The sequence below is a fragment of the Bos mutus genome, chromosome 28 (assembly GCF_027580195.1).
Source record: "Bos mutus isolate GX-2022 chromosome 28, NWIPB_WYAK_1.1, whole genome shotgun sequence".
NCBI lineage: Eukaryota > Metazoa > Chordata > Mammalia > Artiodactyla > Bovidae > Bos > Bos mutus.
In genome coordinates this window covers 35,364,050-35,392,004 of record NC_091644.1, presented here as the reverse complement: position 1 = coordinate 35,392,004, position 27,955 = coordinate 35,364,050, and the positions used below count along the sequence as shown (strand labels likewise).

At 38.2% G+C, this 27,955-nt stretch overlaps 1 protein-coding gene across 1 annotated transcript in view; it reads left to right on the top strand.

Annotated features, from left to right (window-relative positions):
* RYR2 (ryanodine receptor 2) overlaps positions 1–27,955 on the top strand; it is an 819,609-nt gene that overhangs the window by 570,077 nt on the left and 221,577 nt on the right. The window contains exons 41-48 of the mRNA XM_070364567.1: positions 1,130–1,403; positions 6,043–6,157; positions 7,789–7,921; positions 8,126–8,229; positions 11,207–11,342; positions 11,886–12,072; positions 13,805–13,910; positions 16,878–16,998. Of these exons, the coding sequence (XP_070220668.1) occupies positions 1,130–1,403; positions 6,043–6,157; positions 7,789–7,921; positions 8,126–8,229; positions 11,207–11,342; positions 11,886–12,072; positions 13,805–13,910; positions 16,878–16,998 (1,176 nt within the window). The remainder of the gene's footprint in view (positions 1–1,129; positions 1,404–6,042; positions 6,158–7,788; positions 7,922–8,125; positions 8,230–11,206; positions 11,343–11,885; positions 12,073–13,804; positions 13,911–16,877; positions 16,999–27,955) is intronic.

Below are 27,955 nucleotides of genomic sequence, written 5' to 3'. Positions count from 1 at the left end.
TGACTCATTGGAAAAGACCCTGATCTGGGAAAGATTAAAGGCAGAAAGAGAAAAGGGCGACAGAGGATGAGATGGCTGGATGGTATCACCAATTCACTGGACATGATCTTGGGCAAACTCTGGGGATGGTGAGGGACAGAGAAGCCTGGAATGCTGCAGCCTGTGAGGTTACGAAGAGTCAGACACGTCTTGGTGACTGAACAACAGCAACAACATAAGTCAGTCACATCAACCCTACTTAGCTTTGATAATTTTACTATATATTTTAAGAGGTTTGAAAGTTCTGTTGCTTTTAAATGTGTTATTGCTGATCACACTGCAAGTAATCATCTATGTATGGGATAACTTTTCAACTTAATACAGCTTTACAGTCAAATCCTTTGAAGACATTTTAAGTGACAATTAGGGATACAAATTGAAATAGAAATGTAATTTCATGAGGTCGCTACTACTAAGTACTTAAATGAGGATACAGTTGGATTAAAAAAGAAGCTCCTTGAATGACCATGACTGACCTTTATAAGGATATATGATGTCAAATCTTTTTGGAGGAAATGAATGAAACAAAGAAAATAAAAGTAATAAGACAACCCATTGATTGCCCTAGGGATTGCCAATAGTAGTTCTAGAAAAGCTGCTATAATTTTGAAATAGCTTAAATGCCTTAGTTATAAGAATAATTTTTAAAGAAAGTTTGTGTATTTTTATCCTTGATTACCTGTTAACTCATCTTTATTGACATACTGTCACTGATAATTGTTTAAAGAATATATTTTTTCAAAAAATTATTCCTTTTCAATTCTTGTACAAATATAGATGGCAGTTTGGGTTATATCCTGGTGGCTCAGATGGTAAAGTGTCTGCCTACAATGTGGGAGACCTGGGTTCGATCCCTGGGTGGGGAAGATCCCTTGGAGAAGGAAATGGCAACCCACTCCAGTACTCTTGCCTGGAAAATCCCATGGACTGAGGAGCGTGGTAGGCTACAGTTCATGGGGTTGCAAAGAGTCAGACACAACTGAGTGACTTCACTTTCACTTTTGGGTTATCTGAAATATGCATTTGAAATGCCCATCTCATCTGCCTTATTATTTTCCTTTCTTAAGAATTATCCATGATTACTTTGCAGCCACTCTTCAGCAGTTGATTTCTGAGACCATGGTCCGATGGGCTCAAGAGTCTGTTATTGAAGACCCTGAATTGGTGAGGGCCATGTTTGTATTGCTCCATCGACAGTATGATGGCATTGGGGGTCTGGTACGGGCTCTGCCAAAGACCTACACTATAAATGGTGTTTCTGTGGAGGATACCATCAATCTGCTGGCATCTCTTGGTCAGATTCGTTCTCTGCTAAGTGTGAGAATGGGCAAAGAGGAAGAGAAACTTATGATTCGTGGATTAGGGTAAGTTATTTAACTATTGATATTATAACCTTTGACTTATAAATGTCTTCTTTCTAATTGTTTATCCCAGTAATAATACAGTGGGCACTTTAGCATAAATACACCATTTAGAGTTTATGATCATGAGATTGTCAGTTTTCTAGAGATTATGTTTCAAAGCTAAATAGGAAAATTGCCCAATAATAATGCATGACTAATTTTACGACTAGATGCCAAGGTGACTGTGGTACATAACAAATATCTTGTTTTTTTTTTATTAGTTTCTCAGTGATATCAAATCACATATAAAAATACAGATTAATGAAAACATATTAAAATCCATAGGGGTACAAATATTACCGGCAGGAGATAATAAAGAAGTTTCTCCATGTCTCCTGAGGAAATAACGGGGGATGAAACAGCTATTCAGAAAATTCAACATCATAGGTTGTACTTTATGTAAATTTCAGGGTTAACATTTTCTTTATTGAATTATAGTTGGTTTACAAAGTTGTCTCAGTTTCTGGTATATAACAAAGTGATTCAGATATATATACATATATATATATGTATATATATATACACACTCAGATATATCTATATATCTTCTATATATATAGATATGTTTTTGTTATCTTTTTCATGTTCTCTTCCTTTATGGTTTATCACAAGATATTAGAATATAGATCCCTGTGCTGTACAACCTTTTTATTTATCCATCCTATATGTAGCAATTGACATCTGCTACCTTAGACAGGGTTAACATTTACGCCGCATGCATAGTCTAAGGATCCACTAGCTGAGAAAATACAAAACATAAAATTTGGCCTGAAGCTATGCTTTCTCAACTCAGTTCACTGTGAACAGGAAAAGCCTCCATGCTACCAAAGATTAGCCCCTAGTCGGAAAGTGCAGAGCACCTAAGAAAACAGTCCACCGTCGGCAGGTCTGCAGATACAATGAAGAGTGGAGTTAGAACACCTCCCCCAAGAACTACAAATCGTGAAAGCCAGAAAGATAACACAAAGTTACTATATCTAAAATGTTTAAAAATGCTAAGAAACAAATGAAATCCTCAAAATGAGACACACAAAAAGTCCATGAAAAATTGAAAAATATCCACAGAGAAGTTCTAGAAGTGAAAAATATAATAATTGGCATTAAGAGCAGTGATTAATAAAAGTATCAAAATAAATAGATAAGTAGATAAGTAGATAAATAGATAAGTAGATAAATAAAACAGAAGAGAATTAATAAATAGAATCATAGGTCTGAGGAGATTAAGAAGTTAAGAAACCTGGGGAATAGTATAAGAAGATCCTTCATATGCCAAGTAGGGTTTGTGGAAAAGACAGAATAGATGAACTATAGCAGGAGAACTTGGAAGAGCTATTGGCTAGAGGTTTTCAGAACTGAAGGCAAACCTGAACTTAGCTATCCCTAGAGTACACATACTTCCACACCCACAGCTGGGTAGATTGTAGTGAAACTCCATAAAGCCAGTGACAAACAGAATATTTTGAAAGCAAGTAGAAAAGCCCAGACACTTGAAACAACGTTTAGCATTCTCAACTGCAAAACCAGTGATCATAATTCAACAAAAGGTCACAAAGTTCTAACAGACCACAAAATAATAACCCTTTATTTAGAATGTGTTACTCAACTAACATTTTATCATCATAAGCTTGTGCTTCATGTGGATTTGAATACTGGAGTTTATGTTCCATATTCAAGAGTAAGGGCAAAACAAAGAAATTTCTGAATGTTTACTTATAGTCCCTCATTGAAAGGCCTTCTAAAGGCTGTAAGTATATAATGAAAAAGAAAATGGAATTCAGAAGAGTGGGAGGTAATTTGTTTCAGTGAGTATGTTACTGGCACATATATGCATATATGTAAGCATTCATGGTTTGGGAATCAGAAAATACGAGAGAGGCACTTCCCTGTGATCCAGTGATCGAGACTTCACCTTCTAGTGCGGAGACTGTGGATTCAAGCCCTGGTTGGGGAGCTGATCCCACATGCCTCATGGCCAAAATCTAAAACATAAAACAGAAGCAATATTGTAATAAATTCAATAAAGACTTAAAGATGGTCCACATCAAAAAAATCTTTAAAAAAGAAAATATAAGAGAATTAAAATAACCAGAGAAAAACAAAAGCTTAAATTAAGCTGTATGATATTCATAAGAAAGAAATACCTAAATGTAAAGATGTAAAAATCTGGAATGTAGAATGCTGAAAAGTGATGCAAAAGACAAATACTTAGGCCCCTCACTACCAAAAAAGCTAATTTGGTTCTATGAATAACAGATCAAAGAGATAATGATATCCAGTGACATAGGTAAAATAAAACACTAACAATGTGTGTGTGTGTGTGTTAGTCACTCAGTCGTGTTGTGTGACACTGTGGGCTGTAGCCTGCCAAGCTCCTCTGTCCATAGAATGCCCCAGGTAAGGATACTGGAGTGGATAGGCATTCCCTTCTCCAGGAATCTCCTGCATTGAAGCAGACTCTTTACCATCTACAAGTAATCAATAAATAGGGTTAAAAAACCTTGGAGTTGGCTCTTGAAAAACAACTAAGGAAACAGAATAACCGATGTTTTCTCTGGCTAAAAAGTTTATTCTGAGGGGGGAGGAAAAAAACAAAGTATGGAAAGACACAAATTATGTGATATTTATGTACATTTAAAATTCAGAACCTTATATTTCCTCTGGGACTATTAAATATTTGAAACCATAAACTGGAGAGGTTATATATCAGAAATCCTTATAATGATTGCATGCTGAAAATCAGTGTACTTTTGGGACAAAGAAGGAAAACAGACTGAAACAACATAAGCTAATTTTATGTTCTTTATTTATGACTGTCTGTGCATGAGCCTTTTTTGGGAATATTAGTGCTTAAATCTAACCTGAGGGAGCTGTCTGGTGAGAAGTCTTCTTAATTAAATGAGAAAGGAAGCCTTCCAGGAAATGGAGAGCACTTTCTTCCTAAATGACCATGTAACAGTAAGAGGTACTATTAACATATACATCACTCAATAGGGATAAAACTCAAAATGATTATGAAACAAGATAAAATGCTACTTTTTTGTCAGATTAGAAAGATCCCAAAGTGACACATTTAATGAGTGACAACCTGCCTGCTGGTGGTAGAATTAAAGATCCATTTAATTTACCTTGAACTAAAAGCAAATGAGATTTTTCAATTAGATACCTTCCAAAGTTAGGTCATGTAAAAGGATTTGAATTAACAGGAGGACAAATCTCATGATTACATCTGTGGTTTGAGAGTTGAGGTTGTCTTGGCAAATACGCTGCTATTATTTGTGAAGGAAAGGATGCGTTTACCTTATTTGTCCTTGCATGAAATAGATCAGACCTATTTTATCCCTGGGTTGCTTTCCAGGCGGCACAGTGGTAAAGAATCTGCCTACCAACGCAGGAGACACAGGACACACTGGTTCAGTCTCTGGGTCAGGAAGATCTGGAGTAGGAAATGGCAACCCACTCCAGTATTCTTGGCTGGAAAATTCCATGTACAGAGGAGCCTGGAGGGCTACAGTCCGTGGGGCTGCAGAGTCGGACACGACTGAGAGCTGAACACACACACAATTAGCCCTGGGCCCCCAAGTCATTTTTCTGAGTAGTGCTACCTAAAAGCTGTCTTCATAAACACAACCTAACAAAGTGATTAATAAATTAAAAGTGAAGAACTAAAACTAAAAGAAAATAATCATACTATTCCACTTTCTTGGTATAGCCAGAATATGACTAAATGAATAGCTGAGTAACTCAGTTAAGGTAATCAGATTCAAAAGGAAAGCTTCAAGTTTCCTGTCAGTTGTATGTTATTTTCTTGCTTTGATTCTGACAGAAAAATGTTTTATGGAAAAGACTCTTGCATGATTTGATATATGTAAAAGTTAACCGAGCTCTCTTTTGCTATGGTTGTTAAACATTAAGATCTTTAAAAATACCTTTATATACATATTATAATAATATGTAATGCAATAATAATGAAACATTTGAGGTATCATTTTCTGCCATTTCTTTAAATTAAATGTCTCTTTTAATAAGTAGGATTACTTGTACCTGGACTTCAGTTTAGTTTGGTGTCTTTTGGGGAATACATCGCCTTTAAAAGAATTTCACAAGAATAATAAGATAAATGTAGCAGGAAATAACACTACTGTTCTTAAACATACAAATGATGAATATAGTTCTAAAAACAGTGTATGTGAAAAGGAGAGATACTTATACAGCAATTATTAATATAGGAACTTTCATAAGAATGTAAGAATAACACTGCTTCATATTTCTGTACAAAATAAGGTTGAATTTGGATATCCATGGAATTAGGAATGATAAGTGTCCCAAAATCTATGTCATATAAATCAATATTTACTTATTTAGTACATTTCTTGCAATTAAAAAGAATAAACAATTTGTATAATATCTTTGGAAAACTTTCTGTATTTTTGAGGAAAGCCCAATTAGCCTTATTTACTTTTAAGGTTTGGTGATGATTTCTCTTACTTGTCCATACATGCCAGTAATTATTTCCAAAATACTTATCATGATCTCAGATAAATTTTTGTTTAAATTTTGTTGTAACTCTTTGCTTCGCTTATACTTGTGTTGTCCTTTCTAGGGATATCATGAACAATAAAGTGTTTTACCAGCATCCTAATCTCATGAGGGCCCTTGGGATGCATGAGACAGTGATGGAGGTCATGGTGAATGTCCTTGGAGGTGGAGAGTCCAAGGTAAAGGAAACCCTTTAATTCTTGGGATGCCATTTACTACAACCTCCTAGAGTACATTCATTGTGTATTCTTGATGTGGATTTTGCAAATCCTCTTAGGACTCTTTTTTAAACAATCCCTTACAGATTGAGAGGTGGCTGTGCTTCTACAGTCACCCCCACAGGATCCACAGGTGATTGGTTCCAGGACCTTACTGCAGATACCAAAATCCACAGATTCTCTGGTCCCTTAGGTTAAGTGCATAGTATTTGTATAAAACCTATGCACATTCTCTCATATACTCTGAATCGTATCTAGATCACTTATAATACCTGATATAAATGCTATCTAAATAGTTATTGGCACATAGCAAACTCAGGTTTTGCTTTTTAAAACATTCTGTAATTTTTGCTTTTTGGTTGAATCTGCAGATGTGTAACCTGCAGATAAAGAGTTCTGACTGAAGTTTTTTCCTTTGATATTGATAATTTGCTTGAAAAAGTGAACATGTTAGTCACTTAGTTGTATCTGACTCTTTGTGATCCCATGGACTGTAGCCCACCAGGCTTCTCTGTCCATGGAATTCTCCAGGCAAGAATACTGGAGTGGTTGCCATTCCCTTTCCCAGGGGATCTCCTGACTCAGGGATCAGACCCAGGGACTGAACCCAGGTCTTCTGCATTGCAGGCAGATTCTTCACCATCTGAGTCACCAGGGAAGCCTAATAATTTATCTAATGCCATGTAACTTGCTATTTTCTGTATAATTCTCATTTAGAAGATATTTAGAAACTATAACAGTTAATAGTATGCTAATTTTTATAAAATTAAATACATTTCCATCACATTCAAAGTCTGTAACAAAAACATGCTATCCAGACCTGTTTCCTTGATTCAGACAACAGTTGGTTCCACTGAATTCCTGAGTCCATTTTTCTCATGTTCAGACTCTTGGTTAGGCAAACTTATAAAGATATTTATAAAATATTCTGTTTAATAAGAACTTGGAGTCTTTGGGGATTAAGATCTAGATGTCAAGGGAGATATGTTTGCTGGGGCCTAGCAGGCAGACCTTCCAGGAAGGGTGTTCATCACAGGAGACAAGTCATGTGCCAGTCAGGGAAGATCTGAATTTCCTGGAATCTTAATAATAATACAACAACAACGCTGATGATAAGAGCATCCTATTATGTGGTTCCAAATATTAAACTGGGTATTTTTCACAAAATGCCTCATTGAACTGTCCTTCCTTTGCCTAAAGTAAATATTATTATCCATCTTATTCCAATTTTGCAGAACAAAATCTGTGAGATGGTTTAATTTTCCAAGGAAGCGCAGCTAATAGTGGGCGTCAAGAATCACAGTTGAGCCTGCCTGAATCCTAAAGTAGGCTCATGCTACCTTTAAGTATAGGGCTGTAGATTAATTCCATATCAGACCATTGACAATAGTTAGGTTTCCTATTAGTGCCAGGCTTGATTTTTGGTAGCTCTAGGACTAGGTGAGCCTTCATCTGGACATTCAGAGGTCTTCAGTACCCGAGGCTTGGTAGACGTGGGCACACATGATTGCACAATCTGAGACCTCAACTTCAGAACTCACTATTAACAAAGATCCTTTACTTTCCCAGCTAACTAAATGCTCTTTATGTAGGAAATCACTTTTCCGAAGATGGTGGCCAACTGTTGCCGTTTTCTCTGTTACTTCTGTCGTATAAGCAGGCAGAATCAGAAAGCTATGTTTGATCATCTGAGTTATTTACTGGAAAACAGCAGTGTTGGTCTTGGTAAGTAAATGTATGACTTTCATTGAATCTTTAAGATAAAAGGGATATACAAACTGGGTTTTAAAACTAAACTTTAAATTATTTTGGATTGGTACAGTGTACATTATATTTAGAAATGAAATTCTATGTGAAAGTATGTTTTTATATGGGACTCAGAGTTACAGCACAATTCAGGTTTTGTTCCATCTTTGCTTTAATTAACAGCCTCACCAGCTATGAGAGGTTCAACACCACTGGATGTGGCAGCAGCCTCGGTGATGGATAATAATGAACTAGCTTTAGCTTTGCGGGAGCCAGATCTGGAAAAGGTAGGCACAATCTCTTACTGCTGTGCTTGTGTGAGTTACAGTTGTTTATAGTTGTTTCTCAAGATATTTAGCTATAAATAGTTATAATTATATGTTGTTATAACTATAATATACTATGTATTATAAATATGTTACACTTATTATATGTAATAGACTTCCCTGGTGGCTCAGACACCAGGGAATCTGTCTGTGCTGCAGGAGACGTGGGTTCGATTCCTGGGTTGGGAAGATTCCCTAGAGAAGGGAATAGCTCCCCACTCCAGTATTCTTGCCTGGAGAATTCCATGGACAGAGTAACCTGGTTGGCTAGAGTCCATGGAGTTGCAAAGAGTCAGACACAATTGAGTGACTAATACAATATATGTTATTATATATAATACATACTATTATATGTAATATAATTTTAAGTTATAAAGAACAAGAAATTTAAGATATTTTCTCCAATCACATGCATTTTTCTTTGGAAAGAGAATCAACTTTATATTCTTGGATGTTTATGTCCTTTTACAATAATTTGCTGTCACTTTTACTTGATGCATTTTTACTTTCTTTAAAGGTTGTTTTAACATCTCATGTATATAATTTATATCACACAAGTTTGCATATCACACTGCAAGGTATTACTAGTATACTAAAGGCTGTGCCCTCTAATCACAGTAAGCCATATGTATGTTTACCAAAATACGGATAAATTTCCCCCATATTTTAATTGCAGTTCCATTCTAAATAGTCTACCTGAGCCTCCCCTGCAGCCAGAGTGTCTCTTCAAAGTTTCATGTTAATCTTCTGCCCAGAACCTTCTAGACTTTCTTTCTCACCTTGAGTGACGGTAAAAGGCATTTGAATAGTTCCTACCCTATCTATCACGTATTGTCTTACTTCGTTTCTCGCCACTCTCCAGTGCTTGGTGCTCTAGCCACAATGGTCCCCTTGCTGTGACTGGAACTTGCCAGGTCTGCGCCTGCTCTAGGGCCTTGGCACTTGCTGTTCGCTCCATCTGTAGTATTCTTTCGCCAGATGTCCTCATGGCTCTTTTCCAGACATCCTTCCAGTCATTGCTCCAAAGTCACCTTTCTACCCTTCCGTATCTGTGCTATAGTTTAAATATTTATGGTTTAAAATTATATTTAAAATCTATATGTATTTTTCAAAATCTACTTCTTTGTATAATGTAAAGCCAATGAGCACAGGGCTTTTTTTTTTCTCTGTCACTCTCTGCTTTTTTCCCAGTCAGTGCATAGCTGTTGAAGGCATTAAAAAGTGGATTCTTCCTCAAATCCTTCTGATGTGCTAGTCAAGCATCATGCAGCTTTATATCTCTGAATACCTCTGGAAAATTTTTTCCCTTATATAATCCGAAATATTTTAATCTACACATGGATAAAATAGCTAGTATTTTTTTTTTTAAGTAGACAATGCTGAATGCTGAGTAGGCTTTGGAGCAACTGGAATACTCATCTATTGCTGTTGGGATGAAAAATGGTTAGTCAGTTGGAAAGCAGTTTGGCATTATTTTTAATAAGTTAAATATTCACTTATCATAAATATATGTGTAGCCTTTCCAGTACCAGGTATTTACTCAATAGAAATATAAATGTATGTCTCTACAAAGATGTGTACATGAATATTGATAATGGTTTTACTTACCTGAGCCCAAAACTGGAGACAACTCAAATGTCCATCAGCTGGTCAAAAAAAAAAAAAAAACAGAACCTGGGGTATTTCCATAAGTAGCAAAATGCCATGATTAGGCTCTAAAAAGGAATGGATTGCCGACATGTATTCTAACATGAATGAATCTCAAAGTCATTATTCTGAGTGAAAGAAGCCAGACTCAGAAAGACCACAGTGTGTGACTGCATGTATCAGTGTCCTGGAACACGCAGACTAGTCTGTAGTGGCAGAACACAGGTGATCAAGACCTGGGCTTGTAGGGAGGGATAGACTGCAAAAAGCACAGGATCTGAGAAGCAATGGAAACACTCTGCATCTTGACTGTGGGTGTTCCTACAGATGGAAAAATCTCTCAAAGCTCATTGAATTTATACTTTATATAGATGAATTTATTGTACATAAATTATACCTCAATGAGGATGATGTAAAATATTTTTAGCTGTCTTATATAAGACTGACTTCTCTTGTGACTGATCTGGATGTAGGTTTTTGGTGTTTTTTTTTTTTTGATAAGTTGCTTCTCTTACCATCTGCCCTAGGGATTTCTTTTTAAAACTCGTTCTGTGATGAAATCTTGTAGAGGATCAATATTCACATAAGATGGAATATTTTAAAAGACCAAGCTAACCAGAAATTTTAATGTGTTAAATTTAACAATACAGAAAGATAGGGAGTGTCACCCCAAACTTTATAGATAGTTAACCCATGGCTCAGGACACTAAGCCATGATACGTGGCTCATGATAGACTAAGTCCTAATTCAGGTCAGATTTGAACCTAAGGATATTTGACTGTAAGCTTCTCTAAGCTTAGATTTCTCTACTTCTCTAGGGTGTCCTCTCACACACACCCATCCCCCCATTAAACTGATACTTTAATTTGGGAGTAATTAACTTCTTTAAAACATCATTATATCTCAGGTGGAACTTGCAATATCTCAGATGGATTCAGGTTTTACATTGGGCCAGAGATCATTAGGCATTTTCGAAGTTTATCAATATTATAACTCTTGTGGGTAAAAGTCTCAGACGATACGAAATTTAGGGATATTTTTCTTTCATGAAGTTCCTTTGTAAGCATTTTTACTGTGACAACACCTTGTTATGATTTATCAGTATTTCTTGATTTCTGTGGTTTTATTACAGGGGGTTCATGTAGATGGTCATGAGATTAAAATGAATTTGTTTTTGCAAGTGATTTTTAAACCATCCTTTGAGGATATGATTTACCATGTCTAGTGCAAGCATCTAAATGAGTTCTCACCCCATGGGTGATACTTATACTTATCTTCTTCTCTGTTGTAGGTGGTTCGGTATTTGGCTGGTTGTGGACTGCAGAGTTGCCAGATGCTAGTGTCAAAGGGTTATCCAGACATTGGGTGGAATCCAGTTGAAGGAGAGAGATATCTTGACTTTCTCAGATTTGCTGTCTTCTGTAATGGTAGGATGAATCTCACAGGGTCTTTTAAAAACATTATTTTAAAACTTAAAAAAAAAATAAAGGGTATAAAATAATGAGGCATCCCAGCATTTTCATGAAGGAAGTAAATAGTAATAAAGAAATTGACTATTTTGTAATCATTAAGTTTTTTCACAGTAATCATTTATTTTAAAATATTTCTTTTGATACATGCTAGGCTTTCATTATTAAATTAAAAATGTTAGGCACTTAGATTCTAGCTCTTTATATCATTAGATTCTAATAATAGCTACAATCTTCACTCCATGTAGCAAATTAACAAAAATAAATAGTTTCTGTCTCCATCATGCTTTTCTTTACTTTGAAAATGTTAAGTGAAAGAAAAGAGCTTTCCTGTGTTTTGTGTATAGAACCCTAGTCATTTGGATTGGACTTTGGCTCTGCTACTGCCTTATTTGATTTTAGTTATTTTTCTTCAAATGTAAATGAATTACTATAATGTTATTTCCTCTGAACTTCCATGTAGTCAATGCTTGTTTCCTCCTTTTTCCCATTTGATCCTAGGGGAAAGCGTGGAGGAGAATGCAAATGTAGTGGTGAGATTGCTCATCCGGAGGCCTGAGTGTTTCGGTCCCGCCTTGAGGGGGGAAGGTGGGAATGGCCTGCTTGCAGCCATGGAAGAAGCCATAAAAATAGCCGAGGATCCCTCTAGAGATGGTCCCTCACCAACTACTGGATCCAGCAAAACCCCGTAGGTCAAATATACACACTCTTAAAATTCACTGATACTACTTGACTTTTAGTTTTACAAAATCAATTTTTGTTCTCTTAATTGTAGTATAATACTCCAATACTCAGGATTTCTCCCCCTGAAAATCAAAGGTGTTTAGGGAGAAGGGATGGAATTTGCTGCTGGAATAGGATGAATGAACAAAGAGACATCAGGAATATTGTGTGGATTTAGTAAAAAGAAATTGAGACTGTTAGAAGGAGATGTATTTTGTGAATTTTCTTAAGGCTCTATGGCATAGTGAGTTATTACAAAAGATGACAGATGAACCTTTAAAGTTAGAGTTTACTGGGAGGATAGCTGGAATGAGTTTTCATGATAATTGTAAGTGAGAAAGAGGCCTTTAGCAAGAGAATGGGGACTTAATTAAACGGGTGTATTGGCAAAGTAAAGAAAAGGAGATGTTGTCATTTTGAGGAATAAAGGGCTTTGTTTAGGTCTTGGTGATGATAATGGGAGGCAGTGACTAACTCACATTTCTCCATAGTATATGTTGTTAACTCACTTCCAGCAATAAGTTCACCCAGGCATGTTGTCCCCGCCTTTTTTGGCCACATCACATGACATTTGGGATCTTAGTTCCCCAATTAGAGATGGAACCTGTCTCCCCTGCAGTTGAAGTGTGGAGTCTTCATGACTGGACCACCGGGAAAGTTCCAGCTTCCTGTTCTTTTAATCTGTGGAGTTGAGTGTCCTGCTTGGGGGACATGTAACCACACTACTAACACTGTTGGTAGAGATATAACAGATAGGCTTAGTGAAGGAAAATTTCCAAGCAGAGAAGTTGTCCTGCAAATCCTGGTTTTCCCACTTAAAGTTCTGGGATAAGTGTTCCATTCACTCTAAGGCAAGTGTTTCAGGATGGGAGCACTCCAAAATCATGTTATGTATTTATCAGTTAGTTGTTGACCAACTAGGGATCTCTTAGTTTTTCTAAGTAGTAGAATGTACATCAAGAGCTTGCTGGTCAAATGTCATGAGAGTGGGTGTACACTTGAGAGCTTTGAAGACATCCTTGCAGGCCAGGAACAATATTGTCAACAAGTCTTCCTGTCACTCTGCAGAGAGTTAAGTCCAGCTGCGGCAGCTGTCTGCCAGGCCTTCAAAGGGAAGAATGAGATGATTTTCCAGGGCCATCCAGATTTATCTCTCATCAATGAGATAGTGAAATATTTATGTTTTTCATATCATAGTACTTGGGAGCGGGTAGTTGGACAGAATAAACAGAAAGGTAAGTAAATGAAATCACGTTTATGAAGTACTCTGGGAAAACCACTGTTCTGGGAGTCTTGTAGGACAGATCTTTATCACCCTTTCTCTAATTGTGTGTTGTATAGAAAATCAAATTTACCATTTCCATCCATCAGTTATTTTCTTTGTTAATATCCTGTTTGTCAGTAGAAGTAAGCAGAAACCATCAAATTAATAAGTCTACTTTTTCCTTTTGAAGGATATTTAATATTAAAGTTCCCACACATGTGTTCTTGGCGATAGAATCTCAAATCATATCTTTAACCCATTTTTTTCTTTTAGAAATGATAAGCTATTTATTAAACATATATGTGAAAAGTGTCAGAGGAGGCAGAATTTATTACCATGCTGATCCCTTTCGTTTGAGAAATATGTAATAAATTGAAATGTTACTTTATTATCCTGTTTGCTTTTTTTGTTTCTTTTGAAAAATCCATGAAAGTGATACAGAAGAGGAAGAGGATGATACCATCCACATGGGAAATGCCATCATGACCTTTTATTCAGCTTTAATTGACCTGTTAGGACGATGTGCTCCTGAAATGCATGTAAGTGTCTTGGAGTCCAGGAGCAAAAATCCTGGCTTATCTCTCTCTGTTAAGAGATCCAGCGCTGATGAAGAGCACAAAACATCCAAAACCAGTAATCTTCATGCTCCATTAAAAATAATAGCTGTAGCATAATTGCTGAACAAGTGTTTGTTTAGTTGGAAATACCTTGGTTATAAAAATTAGTAATGAGATTTCAGTATGATTCATTAATAGAATAGTCAGTTCTAATGTATCTCTAAAACTCATATAAGACTTCCCACACTCTAAGAGGGAAAGAGCATATTTTTTCCTATATAATGTCCTTTCCTGTTTTACTGTATGTATAAAGCACCGCTCCGCTCAATAATTATTTCCTTACTATATAGTATTTAGTCCTTTTGAAGGAGCTGCTATGGGAAAGGAAAGAGGTATTGCTTAGTGTTTTCGTAAACTTTCTGACCAAAATGTAATTGAAGTTTGTGGAATGATTCTCTGTGATACATTCTGATATTTTATACTTTTTTCTGTTTTTTCCCCATTGTATTAATTTTAAAAATACTAGCCAGGGTCCATGAAATCAGCTTCATGATCTGTTGATGGGTGGGAAACAACCAGAGGTTGTAGCAGATGGACCAGTGCTATGGAGGAAGGCAGATACACTTCTAAACTGCTCTGAGCATGAAGCCGGAGTGCCTGTTAAATCACCTTTCTCCCTACCCTTCAAATGTTTGGTTTCAGGCAGGCTTTGTTTGTTTCTGTCTTTTTTCTCTCACACCCATAAGTTAAAACATTCTTGCTTTTGGATGTAATCTTTTGTTGTGAATAGAGAGGATTCGCAGGGTGAAGAAATATTAGAATGTTGGAGAACCTGGAGTCTGATTTTTTATACAAACTTGCCGCCAGTGAGTTTTTCATTATAGTAAATTGGACTTGATTGTTAAAAAATTGTGTGTTGGTAGTGATTTCAGACAAAAACCTTTATGCTGACAATATGTGTTCTTTCCCTATTAAAGTAGATGATCAAAGGAATCACAAGAGAAATAATGCTAGTAAATAGAAGATTCTTATTCTACAATATTAAAGGGAAGAAAAACTAAATGACTTAATAAGGAGCTAATCTTGGCATTTCTGAACTCTGTTCATCTTCAGCAACCATTAATTGAGGGGTCTCCTAGGTGTTAGAAATTGAGCTGTGTTTCACACCCTACAGTGAAGGAACAAATGACTCCCTGGCTCTGGAAGTGTCCAGTCTGTTTTAGAGACTGGCCGAGACCTGTAACCATGACAGATCCACATTCTTCATAGGTATTTTATTAGCCAGTGGAGGTCTTACACAGTGGTCCCCAACTTTTTTGACACCAGGGATGGGTTTCGCGGAAGACAGTTTCTCCATGGATTGGGGAGAGAGGGATGGATCGGGAATGATTCAGGTTCATTGCATTTATAGTACACTTTATTTCTGTTATTATTGCATTGATATATAAGGAAATAATTATACAACTCACCACAATGCAGAACCAGTGGGAGCCTTGATCTTGTTCTGCAGCTAGACAGTCCCATCCTGGGGTCATGGGAGACAGTGACACCTAAAGTGAATACTGAGGAGCAAGTGTAAATACAGATGAAACTTCGCTGGCTTGCCCCTCCTCTCACCTCCTGCCATGCAGCTTGGTGTCTAACGGACTGGTAGAAGACTGGGGACCCCAGGTCTAACAGACCTGCTATCATCCATGATCATCATTTTCCCCCATTATAAACCCATTCCTGGAAGAAATCAGTGTAGACTATAGGTACAGATGCACTTACATTTTCATCACAAAACAAGGAAGAGACTAAAGAAGTCATAAATATTAGTATGTGTTCAGAGCCTAGAGATAATAATTTTTCCCTTTGTATGATTGCTCATTTTATGGATAGATATGTATATGTAACTTTGGGGGGTAAGCATTCACAGACCTATCGGGCCTAAAATATTGGGTTGGCCAAAAAGTTTATTTGGGTTTTTTTTGTAAGATGATATGGAAAAATCCAAGTGAACTTTTTGGCTAATCCAGTATTTTAATACCCCAAAGAGGATAAAATCTATTGTTCTAATGGATGTACCTGTCGGCCTGGACTGCAATATATGATTCGTGTGTGTTGAAGTCAATGAAACTGGTGTGGGCAAGTAAATTGTAAGCCTGAAGTGGCAATTTCTGAGAGACATTCAACTTCATTATTTATTTTTAATTAAATTTTTAAAATTAAAGTATAATTACTTTACTGTATTAGTTTCACATGTGCAACATGGTAATTCAAGATTGTTACAGGTTACACTCTAAAGTTATTAGAAAATACTGGCTATATTATCTGTGCTATATAATATATCCTTGTATGTTATTTATTTTATATGTAACAATTTTATCTCTTAATTCCCTCATGCTCTCTTGCCCCTCCACCCTTCTCTTTTCCCATTGGTATCCACTGGTTTTTCCTCTATAACTGTGGTCTCTTTCTGTTTTTGTTATATTTGTTCATTTGTGTTTTTTTTAGATTCCACATGCAGTGATAACATACAGTATTTGTATTTTTCTGTCTGACTCATTTCACTAAGGATAATACGATCTAGAGTATCCTGGGTATATATAATATATAATAATAATACAATAATATATCTTATTATGTATTATATATACACTACAGCTTTATCCATTCATCTGTGGATGGACACTTAGGTTGCTTCTGTATCTATGCAATTATAAATATTGCTGCTGTAAACATTTGGATACATATATTTCTTCAAATTAGTGTTTTTTTCCTTGACTATATACCCAGGAGTGAAATTGCTGGATCATAGAGTGGTTCTATTATGGAAGAGATGTAATTTTGTGTGTAATTAACAGAAAATTATTTCAGACTTAGATTCCCTTTCTTTCACTTTTTCAGATACAATTAGAACATTCATTTCACACAATATTCTTCATTGCTTTGTTTTTCTGCCTGTAGTTGATTCATGCTGCCAAAGGAGAAGCCATCAGAATCAGGTCTATTTTGAGATCTCTGATTCCATTGGGAGATTTGGTGGGAGTGATCAGCATCGCTTTTCAGATGCCCACAATAGCCAAAGGTAAGGCCATCTTCCATTCTTTGTAATTCAGTAGGACTTTGGATGACGTGATGGTGGCTTAGATGGTAAAGAGTCCGTCTGCAGTGCAGGATACCTGGGTCCAATCCCTGGGTTGGGAAGATCCCTGGAGGAGAGCGTGGCAACCCACTCCCATATTCTTGCCTGGAGAATCCCCATGGACAGAGGAGCCTGGTGGGCTACAGTCCATGGCATCAGAAAGAGTCGGACGCGACTGAGTGACAGAGTACAGGGCATTGGATGATGTGTTGTTTTCAATAATGTCATTAATACTCGCAGTTTCTTTCCTTGCAGCGTAGTACAATTACATAAGTTTCTTTTAAAAAATGAACCACAAAGTACATTATTCTATAAAATATTTTCTGTAGTCCTTGTTTTTAAACAACTATGTTTCCAGTGGGATTTTATTCTTTTTCATGTGACATTGCAGTTTCCAGAGAAAAGGAAATAGACACCTCAACTGTCTGTCTAATATTTCTCCTGGAGCTCTTGGGTCCTCCATTCTTTCCTGTCTTTCTTGACAGCAATACTTTAATTCACTCTTTTTGATAGTTTTCATGGATATTTTCTTTCTGTTTTTTTAAAGATTTTTTTTGATGTGGACCATTTTTAAAGTCTTTATTAAACTTGTTACAGTATTGCTTCTGTTGTTTATGTTTTGGGTTTTTGGCCATGAGACATACAGTATCTTAGCTCTCTGTCCAGGGATCGAACCTGTACCCTCTGCATTGGAAGGTAAAGTCTTAACCACTGGACCACCAGGGAAGTCCCATTCATGGTCACTTTCTCATAATGCTTTTTTTCCCCCTAAAACAATGGTCATAGCTTTTGACTTAGGGATTTAAAAATCCCCAGTGTGTTCAAAGAAGTAGTCTTTTTAAGACTAAGGAGAACATATTTTAAAAAGATTTCATTTTCCCTATTTTGACCCAACATTTATTATTTTTTTACCACATGCCATTTTCGGTTTAGAAGCTTCTTAGGCAATGGCAACCCACTCCAGTACTCTTGCCTGGAAAATCCCATGGGCAGAGGAGCCTGGTAGGCTGCCGTCTATGGGGTCGCTAAGAGTCAGACAAGACTGAGCGACTTCCCTTTCACTTTTCACTTTCATTCATTGGAGAAGAAAATGGCAACCCACTCCAGTGATCTTGCCTGGAGAATCCCAGAGGTGGAGGAGCCTGGTGGGCTGCCGTCCATGGGGTCGCACAGAGTGGGACACGACTGAAGCGATTTAGCAGCAGCAGCAACATGATTAGTTTACAGCATTAATTCAAAAACATACAAAATAAAATCAACAGACTTTGCATATAAATACCCAGAAGCTATGGCTCCTCATGCCCCTGCCCGGGTCTAAGGAGAGAATGGGAGGGGGCAGCCCAGAAGGGATGGAGTGAGGGGATAGATAATACAGTCCCAGTCCTCGCTCCCACTGAGCCTCTGTCATGCCCCAGACTACAGCACAAATGGCACATGGTCTGGGCCCAAGGCCTAATTCCCTTTGGTATTATAATTCACTCTGCCTAATATAAAAAGATATAAGCAGTTACTGAAGGCACCTAAAAGATATGTTAGATCCAAATTATACTTCATTTTCCCTTATTCCAATTGGAGTTTTGTTCAGTTTTAAAGACTTTATCGGATATTGTTACATATGTCATTTAAAAAAGTGTTTGTTTATTTGACTGGGTCAGGTCTTAGTTGCAGGGTGCATGATCGTTGTTGCATCATGTGGGATCTTTGGTTGCGGTGCTGGGACTGTCTAGCTGTGGCACATGGGCTCAATAGTTGTGATGTGCAGGCTTAGTTGCTCCACTGCATGTGGGGCCTAGTTCCTGGACCAGGAATTGAACCCACGTCCACCGTGTTGTAAGGCAGATTCATAACTACTAGACCACCAGAGAAGTCCCATTTATATATTGCTTTTATAGCCAACCAGTCCATCCTAAAGGAAATCAGTCCTGGATATTCATTGGAAGGACTGATGTTGAAGATGAAACTCAATACATTGGCCACCTACTGGGAGGAACAGACTCTTTGGAAAAGACCCTGATGCCAGGGAAAGATTGAAGGCAGGAGGAGAAGGGGATGACAGAGGATGAGATGGTTGGATGGCATCACAATGGACATGAGTTTGAGTAAACTCCGGGAGTTGGTGATGGACAGGGAGGCTTGGTGTGCTGCAGTCCATGGGGTGGCAAAGAGCTGGACACAACTAGGTGACTGAACTGAACAGAACTGATGAATTTAGACCGAAAATTTGATTAGTTAGGAAGTACACGTGATGGCCCTTTTCTTTCAAGAATTATGCCCAGGGAAAATAAGCTGTTAATAACTCAAATCTACAATGAGGAGATGGCTGTGTAATGGAAGATGCTTATCCTACATGCCAGCTGTGTGATTGTTAGGAACTGAAGTTTCATGTGTTAACCTTACTCACTCACATCTCCAGATGACAGAAAAGTCATACCAGCTGAATACTCATTCTAATTTTAAGGAAAGCTGGAGCTTAAAAATTGTGCCCTAGCTTTTTCTCTTTCCCACTTTCAGTTCAGCCACTCTGTTGTGTCCGATTCTTTGAGACCCCACAGACTGCGGCACGCCAGGCTTCCCTGTCCATCACCAAATCTCAGAGTTTCTCAAACTCATGTCCATTGAGTCGGTGATGCCATCCAACCATCTCACCCTCTCTTGTCCCCTTCTCCTCTTGCCTTCAGTCTTTCCCAGCATCAGGGTCTTTTCCAATGAGTCAGTTCTTCTCATCAGGTGGCCAAAGTATTGGAGTTTCAGCTTTAGCATCAGTCCTTCCAATGAATATTCAGGACTGATTCCTTTACGATGGACTGATTGGATCTCCTTGCAGTTGAAGAGACTATCAAGAGTTTTCTCCATCACCACAGTTCAAGAGCATCAAAGCTTCGGCACTCAGCTTTCTTTATAGTCCAGTTCTCACATCCATACATGACTACTGGAAAACCCATAGCTTTGACTAGACGGACCTTTGTTGGTGAAGTAATGTCTCTGCTTTTTAATATGCTCTCTAGGTTGGTCATAACTTTCCTCCCAAGGATCAAGTGTCTTTTAATTTCATGGCTGCAGTCACCATCTGCAGTGATTTTCAGATCAGATCAGATCAGATCAGTCGCTCAGTCGTGTCCGACTCTTTGCGACCCCATGAATCACAGCACACCAGGCCTCCCTGTCCATCACCAACTCATGGAGTTCACTGAGACTCACGTCCATCGAGTCAGTGATGCCATCCAGCCATCTCATCCTCTGTCGTCCCCTTCTCCTCCTGCCCCAATCCCTCCCAGCATCAGAGTCTTCTCCAATGAGTCAACTCTTCACATGAGGTGGCCAAAGTACTGGAGCTTCAGCTTTAGCATCATTCCTTCCAAAGAAATCCCAGGGTTTTGATCTCCTTCAGAATGGACTGGTTGGATCTCCTTGCAGTCCAAGGGACTCTCAAGAGTCTTCTTCAACACCACAGTTCAAAAGCATCAATAAGTCTCTCACTGTTTCCATTGTTTCCCCATCTATTCACCATAAAGTGAAGGGACCAGATGCTATAATCTTAGTTTTCTCAATGTTGACTTTTAAGCCAACTTTTTCACTCTCCTCTTTCACTTTCATCAAGAGGCTCTTTAGTTCTTCACTTTCTCCCATAAGGGTGGTGTCATCTGCATATCTGAGGTTATTGATATTTCTCCCAGCAGTCTTGATTCCAGCTTGGGCCTCATCCAGCCCAGCGTTTCTCATGAGGTACACTGCATATAAGTTAAATAAGCAAGGTGATAATATACAACCTTGACATACTCCTTTTGGAACCAGTCTGTAGTTCCATGTCTAGTTCTAACTGTTGCTTCCTGACCTGCATACACTTTCTCAGGAGGCAGGTCAGGTGATCTAGTATTCCCCTCACTTGAAAAATTCTCCAGAGTCTGTTGTGATCCACATAGTCAAAGGCTATGGCATAGTCAATAAAGCAGAAGTAGGTGTTTTTCTGGAACTCTCTTGCTTTTTCAACGACCCAACGGATGTTGGCAGTTTGATCTCTGGTTCCTCTGCCTTTTCTAAAACCAGCTTTAATTCTGAAAGTTTATGGTTCATGTACTATTGAAGCCTTGCTTGGAGAATTTGGAGCATTACTTTACTAGCATGTGAAATGAGTGCAATTGTGCAGTAGTTTGAACATTCTTTGGCATTGCCTTTCTTTAGGATTGGAATGAAAACTAACCTTTTCCAGTCCTGTGGCCACTGCTGAGTTTTCCAAATTTGCTGGCATATTGATTGCAGCACTTTCACAGCATCATCATTTAGGATTTGAAGTAGCTCAACTGGAATTCCATCACCTCCACTAGCTTTGTTCATAGTGATGCTTCCTAAGGCCCACTTGACTTCACATTCCAGGATGTCTGGATCTACGTGAGTGATCACACCATTGTGGTTATCTGGGTTGTGAAGATCTTTTTTGTACAGTTCTTCTGTGTATTCTTGCCACCTCTTCTTAATATCTTCTGCTTTTTTTAGGTCCCCTACCATTTCTTCCCTTTATCGAGCCCATCTTTGCATGAAATGTTCCCTTGGTATCTCTAGTTTTCTTGAAGAGATCTCTAGTCTTTCCCATTCTATTGCTTTCCTCCATTTCTTTGCATTGATCTCTGAGGAAGGCTTTCTTATCTCTCCTTGCTATTCTTTCAAACTCTGCATTCAAATGGGCATATCTCTCCTTTTCTCCTTTTCCTTTTGCTTCTCTTCTTTTCACAGCTATTTGTAAGTCCTCCTCAAATATTTTGCCTTTTTATATTTCTTTTTCTTGGGGATGGTCTTGATCCCTGCCTCCTGTACAATGTCATGAACCTCCATCCATAGTTCTTCAGGCACTCTCTATCAGATCTAATCCCTTGAATCTATTTGTCACTTCCACTGTATAATCGTAAGGGATTTGATTTCATTCATACCTGAGTTGTCTAGTGGTTTTCCCTACTTTCTTCAATTTAATTCTGAATTTGACAATAAGAACTTCATGATTTGAGCCACAGTCAGATCCTGGTCTTCTTTTTGCTGGCTGTGTAGAGCTTCTCCATCTTTGACTGCAAAGAATATAATCAATCTGATATTATTATTGACCATCTGGTGATGTCCATGTGTAGAGTCTTGCATTGCTGGAAGAGGGTGTTTGCTATGACCAGTGTGTTCTCTTGGCGAAACTCTGTTAGCCTTTGCCCTGCTTCGTTCTGTACTTCAAGGCTAAATTTGCTTGTTACTCCAGGTATTTTTTGACTTTCTACTTTTGCATTCCAGTCCCCTATAATGAAAAGGACATTTTTTGTGGGTGTTAGTTCTAGAATGTCTTGTAGGTCTTCATAGAACCGTTCAACTTCAGCTTCTTCAGCATTAGTGGTCGGGGCATAGACTTGGATTACTGTGATACTGAATGGTTTTGGCTTGGAAATGAACAGAGATCATTTTGTTGTTTTTGAGATTGCATCCAAGTACTGCATTTTGGACTCTTTTGTTGACTATGATGGCTACTCCATTTCTTCTAAGGGATTCTTGCCCATAGTAGCAGATAAAATCGTCATCTGAGTTAAATTCACCGATTCCACTCCATTTTAGTTAGCTAATTCCTAAAATGTTGATGTTCAGTCTTGCTGTCTCCTGTTTGACCACTTCCCATTTGCCTTGATTCATGGACCTAACATTCCAGGTTCCTATGCAATATTGCTCTTTACAGCATTGGACTTTACTTCTATCACCAGTCAAATCCACAACTGGGTGTTGTTTTTATTTTGGCTCCGTCTCTTCATTCTCTCTGGACTCATTTCTCCACTGATCTCCAGTAGCATTTTGGGCACCTATCAAGCTGAGGAGTTCATCCCTCAGCGTCCTATCTTTTTGCCTTTTCATGCTGTTCATGCGGTTCTCAAGGCAAGAACACTGAAGTGGTTTGCCATTCTCTTCTCACGTGGACCGTGTTTTGTCAGGTCTCTCATTCCCCACTTTAGGCAGTTTCTTTTTCTTGTTTTAAGGAGACTGTCCTCATTTACCTCTTTCACTTCACTTCTAACTCATGTTCATTTACTTATTTAAAATATTTTGTCTTTCCCCTACATTTTGAGCCACAAAATTGATACACTTAGGATAAAATATACGAATAATACCAGTGACACAGACTAGGAAATAAAGAAACGCTAGATGTTACGTTTGAAATTAATAATAACGAGGAACTAAGAACAAGGATTGTATGAGTGTTCAGATATCTCTTTCAGAATTGCTCCGAAAGTCACAATAGACCTCCTTTACTCCAACTATCTTTTATTATTGTTGTTATTTGGTCGCTAACTTGTGTCCGACTCTGCGACCTCATGAACTGCAATGTGCCTCTTTCTTCTCTCTTTACTAACTTTTTAGATTTTTCTAGTTAGTTTCTTTCCTGTTCCACCTTGTTGTGTTATAATAAAGTTATGCTTTTTTTTGGTCAGAAATATGAGCTATAAGAATGTTCAAACTACCACACAGTTGCATTCATTTCACACACTAGCAAGATTATGCTCAAATCCTTCAAGCTAGGCTTCAACAGTACACGAACTGAGAACTTTCATATGGACAAACAGGATTTAGAAAAGGTGGAGGAACAAGAGATCAAATTGCCAACAACTGGTGGATCATAGAAAAGGCAAGGTAATTCTAGAAAAATATCTACTTCTGCTTCGGTGACTACACTAGAGCCTTTGACTGTGTGGATCACAACAAATTGTGGAAAATACTTAAAAAGATGGAAATACCAGACCACCTTACCTGCCTCTTGTGAATCCTGTATGCAGGTCAAGAAGCAACAGTTAGAACTGAACATGGAACAACAGACTTGTTCCAAATTGGGAAAGGAGTATGTCAAGGCTGTATATTGTCACCCTACTTCAGTTCAGTTCAGTTCAGTCACTCAGTGGTTTCCAAATCTTTGCGACCCCATGAATCGCAGCACGCCAGGCCTCCCTGTCCATAACCGACTCCCAGAGTTCACTCAGACTCACATCCATTGAGTCAGTGATACCATCCAGCCATCTCATTCTCTGTTGTCCCCTTCTCCTCCTGCCCTCAATCCCTCCCAGCATCAGAATCTTTTCCAATTGAGGCAACTCTTCCCATGAGGTGGCCAAAGTACTGGGCTTTCAGCTTTAGCATCATTCCTTCCAAAGAAATCCCAGGAGTGCTCTCCTTCAGAATGGACTGGTTGGATCTCCTTGCAGTCCAAGTCTCAAGAGTCTTCTCCAACACTACAGTTCAAAAGCATCAATTCTTCAGTGCTCAGCTTTCTTCACAGTCCAACTCTCACATCCTTACATGACCACTGGAAAAACCATAGCCTTGACTAGACGGACCTTTGTTGGCAAAGTAATGTCTCTGCTTTTCAATATGCTATCTAGGTTGGTCATAACTTTTCTTCCAAGGAGGAAGCGTCTTTTAATTTCATGGCTGCAGTCACCATCTGCCATGATTTTGGAGCCCCAAAAAATAAAGTCTGACACTGTTTCCTCATCTATTTCCCATGAAGTGATGGGACCAGATGCCATGATCTTCGTTTTCTGAATGCTGAGCTTTGAGCTAACTTTTTCACTCTCCTCTTTCACGTCCATCAAGAGGCTTTTTAGTTCCTTTTCACTTTCTGCCATAAGGGTGGTGTCCTCTGCATATCTGAGGTTATTGATATTTCTCCCGGCAATCTTGATTCCAGCTTGTGCTTCTTCCGGCCCAGCATTTCTCATGATGTACTCTGCATATAAGTTAAATAAGCAGGGTGACAATATACAGCCTTGACGTACTCCTTTTCGTATTTGGAACCAGTCTTTTGTTCCATGTCCAGTTCTAACTGTTGCTTCCTGACCTTCATACAGATTTCTCAAGAGGCAGATCAAGTGGTCTGGTATTCCCATCTCTTTCAGAATTTTCCACAGTTTATTGTGATCCACACAGTCAAAGGCTTTGGCATAGTCAATAAAGCAGAAATAGATGTTTTTCTGGAACTCTCTTGCTTTTTCCATGATCCAGCGGATGTTGGCAATTTGATCTCTGGTTCCTCTGCCTTTTCTAAAACCAGCTTGAACGTCTGGAAGTTCATGGTTCACATATTGCTGAAGCCTGGCTTGGAGAATTTTGAGTATTACTTTACTAGCGTGTGAGATGAGTGCAATTGTGCGGTAGTTTGAGCATTCTTTGGCATTGCCTTTCTTTGGGATTGGAATAAAAACTGACCTTTTCCAGTCCTGTGGCCACTGCTGAGTTTTCCAAATTTGCTGGCATATTGAGTGCAGCACTTTCAAAGCATCATCTTTCAGGATTTGAAATAGCTCAAATAAGTAGTCACCCTACTTACTTAACTTATATGCAGAGTACATTATGCAAAATACCGGGCCAGATGAATCATAAGCTGGAATCCAGAATGCTGGGAGAAATATCAATAACCTCAGATATGCAGATAACACCACTCTTATAGCAGAAAATGAAGAGGAACTAAAGAGCCTTTAGATGAAAGTGAAAAAGAAGAGTGAAAAAGCTGGCTTAAAACTCAGCCTTCAAAAAACTAAGATCATGACATCCAATCCCATCACTTCATGCCAAATAAATGGGGGAAAAAATGGAAACAGTGACAGACTTTATTCTCTTGGGCTCCAAAATCCCTGCATATCGTGACTGTAGCCATGAAAATAAAAGACACTTCTTGGAAGAAAAGCTGTGACCAACCTAGACAGCATAATGAAATGCAGAGACATCATTTTGCCGACAGAGGTCTGTATAGTCAAAGCTATGGTTTTTCCAGTAGTCATGTACGGATGTGGAAGTTGGACCATTAAAGAAAGCTGAGTGCCAAAGAATTGGTCCTTTTGAACTGTGGTATTGGAGAAGACTCTTGAGAGTCCCTTGGACCGCAAGAAGACCATACCCGTCAGTCCTAAAGGAAATCAATCCTGAATATTCATTGGAAGGGCTGATGCTGAAGCTCCAATACTTTGGCCACCTGATATGAAGAGCCGACTCATTGGAAAGGACTCTGATGCTGGGAAAGACTGAAGGCAGGAGGAGAAGAGGATGACAGCGGATGAGATGGTTGGATTGTATCATTGATTTGATGGACATGAGTTTGAGCAAACTCCCGGAGATAGTGAAGGACAGGGAAGCCTGGGGTGCTGGAGTCCATGGGGTCACAGAGTCGGATACAACTCTGAGCGACTGGATAACGACAATGAAGTATATTGCCTAACTTGGGATTATAGAATTTTGTGTACGAGCTATCATAATCACAGTCAAAGTTAATTTTTTAAATGCCATCTACTGGTCATTGTTCTGCATTTTTTATTTAACCTCTGTTGAGAATGTTGCACTTACATGGTGGCTCAATGGTAAAGCATCAGCCTGCCAGTGCAGGAGACATAGATTCAATTTCTGGTTCAGGAAGATCTCTTGGAGAAGGAAATGGCAACACACTCTGGCATTCTTGACTGGGAAATCCCATGGACAGAGGAGTTTGGAGGGCTATAGTCTCTGGGGTCATAAAGAGTTGGTGTGACTTAGCGACTAAATAACAACAAATGGAGAACAGTAGAGAGAAACTTTTATGTCTTTGTTTTGCTGTGTTACACCTTAAACCAACTTTAAAACTCAAACCATCAATATTCTTATGTTTCATTGGCATATCAGTTGGTTCTTTAAGCATCACCAGTTATCAGTGATAATTTCTGTTTTGTATTTAGTATATAAAGCTAAAGCCTTTTTCATACATTGTTTTCCTAAGTCTGAGATTTTTTAACATTTTTATTTTATATTATAGTTGCTTTACAATATTGTGTTATTTTCAAAAGTATAGAAAATTGATTCAGTTATACACACACACATATATTTATATATTCTTTTAGGATTCTTTCCCCATTGAGGTAATTACAGAGTATTGAATAGAGTCCCCTGTGCTATACAGTAGGTCCTTATTGATTATCTATTTTGTGTATAGGAGTTGTTTTTGTTCAGTCACTAAGTCATGTCTGATTCTTTGTGACCCCTATGGACTGTAGCCTGCCCGGCTCCTCTATCCAAGAGATTCTCCAGGCAAGAATACTGGAACTGGTTACTGTTTCCTTCTCCAAGGGATCTTCCCAACCCAATGATTTAACTCTCATCTCCTGCATGGCAGGCAGATTCTTTATCACTGAACCATCAGGGAAGCCAGTATATACTAATGTGTATATATTGATCCCAACCTCATAATTTATCCCTCCCTTCCCCACCTTTCCCCTTTGGTAACCCCAAGTTTGTTTACTAAGTCTCTAAGTTGGTTTCTGTTTTGAAAATCAGTTGGTTTGTATCATTTTTTAGATTCTGCATGTAAGTGACATTTGTCTTTGAGTTACTTTACTTAGTATGGTAGTCTCCAGGTTCATCCATGTTGCTCCAATGCAACAATTATTTCATTCTTTTTATGGCTAATAGTCCATTGTTTGTATGTAGTACATCTTCTTTATCCTTTCATCTGTCAGTGAACACTTAGGTTGCTTCCTGGCTATCATAAATAGTGCTGCTCCAAACATGAGGTGTGTTATATATTTGAATTATGGATTTGTCCAGGAGTGGGATTTCTGGGTCATATGGTAGTTCTATTTTTAGTTATTTAAGAAACCTCTACACTGTTCTCCATAGTGGGTACACCGATATACATTCCTACTAATGTAGGAGGGTTCCCTTTTCTCCACACCCTCTCCAGCATTTATGGTTCATAGACTTTTTGATGGACCAGTTTTTACCAGTTTAAAAAATTTTTATTATACTTATCCTAGCCCAAAATGATAATGAAAGAAGGAGGAGTTTAGAAAATGTAAGGGTCAGGTATCTAATCTCAAAAATAGATGTTCTTTTCCTGCAGCTCTTGGTCAGAGCAGATTTCCACAGATTG